We start from the raw sequence: 8,936 nt of genomic DNA, 5'->3' as shown, positions 1-8,936 counted from the left end.
CGTGGCAGAGGGATCCTGGAGATGCCATCTTGGGTCAGTGCTAAATGCTGCCTCTTCAAAGTCAGGACACCACAGGAAAAGCTGAGAGAGTTGGGCTTGTTCAGTCTCAGGAAGGCTGAGAGGGGATCAAATCAGTGTCTATAAGAGACTGAAGGGAGGGTGTCCAGAGAATGGAGCAGGCTGTGCTCTGAAGCAATAGGACAAGAGGCAATGGCAGAAACTTTTGCCCAGGAAGTTGCACCTGAATGTGAGGAAGAGCTTCACTGGATCAGGTTGCCCAGAGAGGGTGTGGAGTCTCCCCTCACTGGAGATACTCCAGAACAGTCTGGACCCAATCCTATGCCATGTGCTCTGGGCTGGCCCTGCCTGAGCAGGGAGGTTGGACCCGAGGTCCCATGGAGATCCCTTCCAACCTGACCCCTCCTCTGATCTTTGTTACAAATACTTGTTCCTGCTATAACCTCCAGTTGGCTCATTACATTTAGTGGGTCTTGGGTTGGGTGCATGGAGTGTCTTGGCTTTTTTAAAAAATATTTTAGACAAACTGAAAACTGAGGAAAAATGGAACTGTCTGCAAGAGCCCTGTAACTGGCTGAGGACACATCACCTGGTGAGAGTTGAGTATGACAACCAGCCAAGGCCATGCAGTGCCTTTCTGCAGCATGTTTGTTACTACTGGGAAGCTCATCTCTGTGTCTCAGTGCTGCTTTCAGCCTTGCCCTTGCCCCAAAGCCTGCATCACCTGCTGACAGACCCTTGCTGGATCACTACTTTCTGATAGCTTGCTAAAAATAAGAAATAAGAATACCTTGGGAAAGAAGTCTACTTAAATAAATGCAGTAGGCTAGATGGGGTTTTGGTCTTTTGGTTACTGGGTCTTTAGTTCCTCCAAAGTGGTGATGGATTGGAGTCACAGGGTTTGAAGCCAGAGACAACCTCTGAAAAGACATTTGTATTCAATTAGGGTCTTAATCTTGATTTTTATCTCAGTACTGTGTATGCTGTATATAACTGTCATCTAGCAGGTTAATTTAGTAGTTTTGTCCTTGTTATAGGCAGAGCTTGAGATTGGTGTAAAAAAAAAAAAAAGTTTTTAAAAGAAATTAGGAAGCCTGAGTCATGTATTTAATAAGGCCTTCTCCCAAGGTGCTTAGGTAATACATACTCAGTCTCTCTCCAGTTAATTACATTCTAATAATCTTTGTAAAGTACCTTCCTTACAGATGTTGCTCTGAACTTATTAAATCCTGTGATGCATCATCAGTTTTGGTGGTGTCAGCTGGAGCTAAGGGCTCTTTGCCCTTTGGAACCGTGCAGACGACTAGGCACAACTCAGGAATTGATTATGAAAAGGAATTTTTAATTAAATTAATTAAAAGCCTTTCCACTGTAGAATTTTAGATTTAGAGCAGACAGTATTCTCTAAGGTTTCATACCATAAAGTGTTTATTACTTGTTTATGTTTGGACTTTAATTTAGCAGGGCTTACCAGTGTCTGCATTAGTGCCAGTTCCTATTTGTCCTGCTCTTGCACACAGCTGGAGTGCCCCAGCAGCTCCCTCTATGTTCTGCTGTGTTACCAGTCACTGCCAGCTGGGAATGAGGCCCCGATTTTTTTGAGTCCCATATCAGAATTGTTCACCCCTTCTCCCCTCAGAACAGCCACTTTTCATGTACCATTGACTTGCTATATTTTTCTAATCTCTTGAAGAGATAGATCTTTCTTGGTGCATTCAGTGGGTCACTGTGAAAAATGTGCTATTCTGTTTGGCAGACAGACTGGGAAGCTGGGGGAAGGGGAGGCAGAGAGGAAGGCAAGGACTCCTTCCATTCAGGGATCAGAGTGAAATCAGCACTTTGCTTTTCTCAGATGACCCAGCAAAAGCCAGCACTGTTCTGGTGGCAGCCATCCCTGTTCCCCTGAGCCCAGCAGTGGATGGAGGCTCTTAGCTCAGCAGCTGCAGCAGTGAGGGCCAATGCACCCAGGCTTTATCCCAAGGCTTGGGGATTGGACACAAAGGGAGGGCATGAGGACACCCTTGTCCAAGGCTGAGGAGCCTGGTTTGAGCCTTTCCCCAAGGATATTGAGTTGTCAGAGCAAGGGGAAGAGGAACAGGAGGGTTTGGCTGGGTGGTGGGGCTGCCCTCCTCTGAGGGAGAGGGTCAGGCAAAGGCTGAGCTTCAGCTCCTCTCGTGCTCCTTGCAGGAGGATTGGTGGGTGCTCCTGACCCAGAGCTGCTGGGGAGCTGGGAACCAGACCTAAAGCTGTTCTCCAGACAGCTTCATCAGGTAGAGTTTCAGAGCTGTGACTGTTTCCCTGTCTCACCCCAGCAAGCACAGAAGAAATACAGTGGGGGATTCAAGATTTAGCCCTTTTTGTGAGTAAGGCTCAGGTTTTTGGCTGTTGTAAAAACAGGAGAGATGCTGCATACCTTCAGCAGCCTCTGTGGGAGGCACCTACCCATCTGGAAAACAATTTGGCTCCCCCTGGCCACAGCAGGAGCTGGAGAGGGCCGAGGTTTCTGCATCATTCCCTAACCAGCCCTTGCTCTCCACTTGCTCTGCAAGAATTCTCACCCCCTATCCTATGTCACCTTCACCCCAGAGCTGCAGCTGCCCACCAGATTTTACCCAGCAGACTGGAGCAGGGCTGGGGCTGAGAGCTGCCAAGGCAGCAGTGGTGGCTCTGCACGAGGAGAGCCTGCCCTGGCTCCTGCTCAGGGCCCTGAGAGGGAGGAGCAGTTTGCAGGGCAGGAGTGGGGGTCCTGCTCCCAGGGAGGGGGCACTGGGGCTGGGGTGCTGTAGCAGCCCAAGGATCTTCACCTGGGGTGGGAATAGGGGACCCTGCTCATGGGAGCAGCTTCCAGCCACAACCCAAGCCTGATGAATTGACTTTCTTCAGGGTTTTTTGTGTTTCAGTGTTTTCCTGCACAGGCAAATTCCCCTGTTCTTCACAGGCAGGAAGGCAGATGACTGCCTGCCCCTGCCCTGTAGCAAGGAGTTGATGAATCATTTCCTTTTCCATATTTTAGTGAAATTGTGTTGTTCAGAGCTCATCTAGAGCATTTTAATGTTTTCAGCACTTGCACTCTTCACTCTCTTCCTGCAATTGTCTGAAGGCTGGATTTTGTTTTTTGTCTCCCTCCCAAACAGCAGTTACTTGCTCGAAGTGTTGCAGGTGGGTGCAAAATAATCTTTTTCCTCATTTTCTAGACAGTCTTTTTAATTTTTATTGTACATAGGTGTCAGTGTACCTTTTAAAGCATGAATGTGTGTGAGAGAGATCTCCCTAAAAGAAACCAAGGCACTGCTGCTTATTCCTTTAGACCTTGGAGATTTTACTTAGTAGAATATAAAGTTAGCGTCATATTATAAAAAAAAAAAAATGTTCTGAATTTTGAACAATTAATTGACTTATTGATGCTGGGATTTCTTAACAGTGAACCACTGCTTTGTGTGCTTGGCTGTTTGGAGGGAAGCTGGCATGTCAGCAGAGAGAGAGGTGCTGCTCTTAATTAGATGGAGCTGGACAGATCACCAGAGGCCCCAGTTTTGGTTTAAATACTGGCTACAGTGGGGGCAGCTCTGTACAGGAAGTGGGTTTGGCTTGACCTGTATTGTGCTGCTGCTGGGCTGGCAAATAGGGGGATGAAGGGACAGTGTGATTTATTATTCACCCTAGAAGAGAGCTGGAAAGCAGTGTATTTTCAGCATTCCTATTGCAGCTTATGCAGTAAACTAAGTTAAGTACCAATATGTAAACCCAAGGAGCAAGAAAAAATCCCTTGGACTTTGACTAAGGCTGCTGAGTACATGGGTATCTCAGGAAAAAAAAAGTAAAGGAAGAAAAAGAAGCAAAGGGGGCACTGAGAATGAAAGCCTGGTACCCAGCTTTAGTGGGCTATGTACAATAACCCAGGACCTGGTTTCCAGTTAGGCAGGAAGTTACCTGTGTTGAGAAGGGTGTAACTGGGAGTCTAGGCTTTTTCCCAAAGCTCCTCTTTCCTGATTTATATCTGCCCTTATTGTTATCTGTCATATTCACACGGTTGTTTTTTTTCTTTTGTTATTTTGTTTTCCTTCCTTGTTTTCAAAGAACAGCTTATCTGTGTGCCCCAGAAGGGTGGGACTCACAGAGATCACAGGCTTTTTACAATGAGCCAAAGCCAGCCTGCTGACTACAAGGAAATTTGCTGAGGGTTTCAGCCACGAGTGCCACATGGGCTTTGCAAAAGGCAGTGATTGCACCGGTGGGACTGGGCTGGGTCCGGAGCAGCCACTTCCACTGCCGGGAGACAAGTGGGCATCGCCTCACCCTGGGAAATCGCTGCTTGTGACTCTGCTGTCCCTGTTGTGAACGGCAGGAGCAGGAGGATGCAGTGCTGCTCCCGGACACTTGGGTCACAGGTACTCAGTGCCCAGAGCTCCAGAGCTGGGAGTGAGCCTTGAGCCGAGCTCCGCTGGGATGTGACCTGGGACCGCTCGCTTAAAGCCTTGTCACCTCCTGCACCTGGCCCCTCTGGGGCACACTGTGCTCACCCACGGGTTTCATCTGGTCACTGCAAAGCCTGTAGGAGTCCAGACTCATTCTCTGCAAGGCTCAGAGTCCACCCTTGTGTTCCCCAGGCAGAGTAAAAGGAAGGCACCAATTTGTCTGGTTTAATTTTTTGCCTGGAGTGTTTGCGATGGATGATGGAGCAGAGTCTCTGATGACTGTGCATCTCCTCACCCATTTGGGACGCTCATTCCCTCTGCAGCAAACTCTGGATCGGCTTCTGGAGTGGCTCTGCCTGGACATTCGCCTTTTCCTGGTGTCAGAGCGAGTTCCTCCGCTGAGATACTACGAGAGATACCACAGGAGGAGCTGCAGCTTTCCTGGAATATCCATCCTCCTTTTCCTGCACGAGGACTTGGGAGAAGAACGCATCATCCAGGTGCACGAGCAGTTCCAGCGCCCTCCCTGGCGGTACCAGCGTGCCCAGTTTGCCAATTCCCGCTGTGCCCCATCCCAGCAGGAATTCTACGGGCTGGAGGAGCAGCTGCCCGTGTGGGGCATCAGGCGGGTGCGCCACGGCCCCGAGATCCTGCGCGTCACCCTCCACTGCAGCTTCGACAACTACGAGGATGCGGTGAGGCTCTACGAGCTGATCCTGCAGAAGGAGGGCACCGTGCAGAAGGGCACCCTGTGTGTGTTTGTGCTGCACTCCAGCCCGCACGTGGCCGTGCAGCTGTGCCTGAAGCAGCTGCCCATCGGGGTGACGGCCGAGCCCCCCGACTCGGCGGCCCTGCAGTTCAGGGTGCAGGAGATCGGGCAGCTGGTGCCCCTCCTGCCCAACCCCTGCGTGCCCATCAGCAGCACCAGGTGGCAAACACAGGACTATGAAGGAAATACGATTCTGCTCAAGGTATGTGTCTGTGGGACTCTTTTATCTACTTGTTTCCAAGGGAAGCAGGACTGGTTCAAAATGGAAATTATGATTTTGTTTGTTCATGTTTTCTTATGAATTTGTGTATGCAGTAATCGGTGTCTGCCGGTGCTGTGATGCTGTTGATAAATATAAGCACTGATCCTTGGAATGTTTTTATACAGTTAAATTAACATCATTACTGCTTGCCTGAAATGCAGATTATTGATGTTTTCTAGGGCACACTAGTTCACTAGTTTAACATCTTCCCTCCTCTGCCTCAAAAAAATGATTGTAGCAGCCTAATCTTTTTCTGATAAATCATTGCTGTATTAATGTTTTTCAAAGCAGATTTTTGGCATCCAAAACCAGAAGTTTTGTAAGTGTAATGTTGATACAGCACTGCCTGCAATTGAGGTTGTGAGATCACAAGTGAGTTGAAGGTGACAAAAGTGACAAAGACCTGTGTCCTAGGAAATCTCTGCCTTTTCTGTTTAAGTGTGCAGTCCAGAGGTTATATGAATATAAATTTAAAAAAAAAAAAAAAACAAGGACAAAGTCTGTACTGAGATCATATGTAGTGAGAATTACACATGTGAGTAGAATGGAAGTTTGGGTTATTCTAATAACCCCTCCCACCTCTGGTTATTTTTCTTGTAATTTGGATTTTAAATTATTTGACCTGGCTTTTTCCTCCCAGGAGTTCTCTGTTAGAGGTAAAGTTAATTACTTGGTTCCGCCTATTTTTGTGCTGCTCTGAACACTAATCTTAGGGCAGCCCTTGCTGCCTCAATCAATATCAATTTATAAACTGGTTTCCACCCTTTTGGAGTGGTCAAGGCCCTGGGTATCTTCACATAGCTTTGAAGTTGGTCCTACCTGGTGCAGGGGACTGGGCCAGGTGACCTCCAGAGCTCCCTTCCTAAATTACTCTGTGGCTCTTCCTGCTGTAGATACAAGGTCTTTGAGCTGACAGATGTACATGAATTCACTGGCAGGAAAATTGGAAGCTTTTTTGGGGATGTGACCATGCTGCACTGTGCTCCTTGCAAAGGAAGGTGTAAGCCACTTGAACTCGAGGATGTATCTTGTGTCCAAGCTCCAGAGAGCAGGCTGGCAGCCTAGTGCTTTATTCTGCAGCTTTTCAGCCCCTACTGTATATCTTTCTTTTGAGTACCTGCAATTTACCCCCTGGCCTGTCCTCCTGCCATATTACAAATTAAATCCCAGGCTCCACATTAAATCACAGACTCCACATGGAATTGTCATTCCTCCCTGAAGCCCCTTGTGGTAACTGGCAGTGGCTCTCCTTTACTATCGAGTTTCCCCTGGAATGCATGTGGATTTTTTGCATCCACAGTCTCCTTCGGCAGGGACTTCCCCACGTGTGCTGAGTCAGGCTGCAGGTGACCCCAGCACAGAGAGCATCATCGTTACTCAAGCTAGAAATGTGTGATAACCGGCTTCTCTCTAATTTTCAACAGGTTCAAAGCAGCTCCAGGACCCTCGAGACAAACATCGGGCTTTCCCAGCAGCATGACAGTACAGGCAGTGGAAGAATCCCGCAGGACTGTGTCCCAGCCCCTCTCGCTGTCAAACAGGGTGATCCTGGGCGGAGGAGCCAGGAGGTCAGAGCTGCGAAGGGTAAAACCAAATGTGCCCCAAGTGAAGCCGCCCTCGGCTGTGAGCGGGAGGGCAGTGACCTCCAGAGGCCCCTGCGCTCCGCTCCCGGTGCGGCAGCACCGCAGCAGGGCCGGGCAGCGCTGCCGCTGCGCGGGCGGGCGGGCAGGGCCCTGCGGGCTGCTCCGGCCGACAGCCGCGGGCAGCGGGGAACCGAGACCGACGTGGACACCGGGCTGGCCGTGCGGAGCGGCCGCCGCCCGCTGAGCCTGTTCCCCGGGGCCCTGCGGAGCAGCCTCCGCCCGCTGACGGACCCCGGAGCCGGGGCTGCCCTGCCCGGCTCGGCGCTGCGAGCCCCGGCCCGGAGCAACGGAGCCGCGCATGGAGCCCCGGGCTGCAGGGACAGAGCCCCGCACGGAGCCCCGGCCCGGACGGACAGAGCCCCGCACGGAGCCCCGGCCCGGACGGACAGAGCCCCGCACGGAGCCCCGGGCTGCCCCCCGCCAGCACCGCGGGCCAGCCCGGCCCCGCCAGCAGCGGACGAGGAGCAGGAATTCTATATATGACCGAAACCAAACGTGCCTGATGGACTCATGCTTGGCAAAGGACAGCGGAGCGCTTTGGGATGTGCTGTGACTGCTGCTGCTGCTCAAGGGTGTACCTCTGTCCTGTGACATCCCACTAGGGGTCACTGAGGCAGACACTGAATTTCCATGGAGAGATGCTAAAAAGCTGCAGGAAAAAAAAATAACACTGTATTTACAGAAAGCTGTTGCTTTGGTTTGGTTTTTTAATGCACAATAGGTGAGGGGTATGTTGTGTAATGAATAGGAATAAGCCATGTGACTCCTACAGCTGTTCTAAGATGCTAAAAAATAGGCAGTGACAACTTCAGATGGGTTTTGAAGGTGCAGCTCGGCTGAGCTGCCCAAGCAGCTGGGTGCCCCCAACCATGGGGACTCCCTATCCCTTGCTAGGACATACTGGAACAAGCTCGTGGCATGGTCACTGTGGTCATGCTGGTTTTCCTTTTTTGGTATTTAAAATCTATCAGTGTTGTCAGTTTTATGCAAGATTTTAAACATAAGAATAATCTTTTAAATATTTCTCGATAAATATTTCTAGTGAGACCTTTTTCCCAGCTCAGCACAGTACATGCAAAAACCACACACTTGAAGAGAAGTGCCAGTAAAACCTGCTGCTGCCTATTCTTTTGACACTTAAAATAAACACAGCAACAGGCCAGGCTTTGTTAAAAACCAGTGTGCAATTAGCTGGCAATCCTAGCTGGTTTTTAATTAACAGAAGACAAGAGAAGTTGAGAATCTTGGAGGGAATTGCTAAATCCTCAAGAGTAAAAAGGACAGGAGAAATAAAGTCATGATTCAGCATCAACGGATGCTGAAATAACTCCCATCTTGATCAGTTTTCTTACTCAAGTAGGATTAAATAAATCTCATTGGGAAATAGATGTGAAGAATATGAAGGAGGAGTGAAATTATTCAAAGAAGAGCCATATCTGGGGATACTTACCTTCCAAACAGTACAACAAAGAGGTATTTTCTCCCTTAAATATATCTGAATTCTGGAGGGGATATAGGGAAGTCCCTGCTCTGGGCCCTTCCAGCTGGTTCTGCCCTGCCAAGTAATTCTCACAAACCCTTCAATTTGGGGGCCAAAACCTACAGAACAGGACACTTCATTCACTGGATTTTTACCTTTGGTGTGTGTTGAGCTTGGTACAAAGGACTCGCTCTGGTGGGAATGGCTGTGACCACTGGGGCCATGGTGCTGTGGGTGCTGAGCTGCTGGTTCCTTTGATGGACAGCAGCCAAGGTGGGCAGCAATGATTAACACCCTCTAACTGAGGTTCTAATTTTGAGCTGCGTGTTTGTTTGGGGATGGTGAGATT

The 8,936-nt window shown here is 49.5% G+C and overlaps 1 protein-coding gene across 3 annotated transcripts; it reads left to right on the top strand.

Moving 5' to 3' along the window:
- Nucleotides 1–3,071: 3,071 nt before the first annotated feature.
- Nucleotides 3,072–7,775, top strand: FAM124B (family with sequence similarity 124 member B). 3 transcript variants are annotated; one of them, XM_071437499.1, is made up of 3 exons: nucleotides 3,072–3,177; nucleotides 4,096–5,404; nucleotides 6,889–7,775. In XM_071437499.1, exons 2-3 carry the CDS (start codon nucleotides 4,685–4,687, stop codon nucleotides 7,588–7,590), a joined length of 1,422 nt encoding a protein of 473 aa, XP_071293600.1. In that variant the 5' UTR covers nucleotides 3,072–3,177; nucleotides 4,096–4,684; the 3' UTR covers nucleotides 7,591–7,775. The 3 variants fall into 3 exon arrangements, with proteins under 3 accessions (XP_071293600.1, XP_071293599.1, XP_071293598.1); XM_071437498.1 differs by having other exon boundaries at nucleotides 3,078–3,177; nucleotides 4,101–5,404; XM_071437497.1 differs by lacking the exon at nucleotides 3,072–3,177 and having other exon boundaries at nucleotides 3,690–5,404.
- The last annotated feature ends 1,161 nt before the right edge of the window (nucleotides 7,776–8,936 follow it).

This window comes from Agelaius tricolor, unplaced genomic scaffold (assembly GCF_023055355.1).
Source record: "Agelaius tricolor isolate 1412-34295 unplaced genomic scaffold, bAgeTri1.0.p SCAF_12, whole genome shotgun sequence".
In the NCBI taxonomy this organism is placed as follows: domain Eukaryota; kingdom Metazoa; phylum Chordata; class Aves; order Passeriformes; family Icteridae; genus Agelaius; species Agelaius tricolor.
Note: the sequence above shows the minus strand (reverse complement) of the source record. Positions and strands in the feature narration are given on the sequence as shown.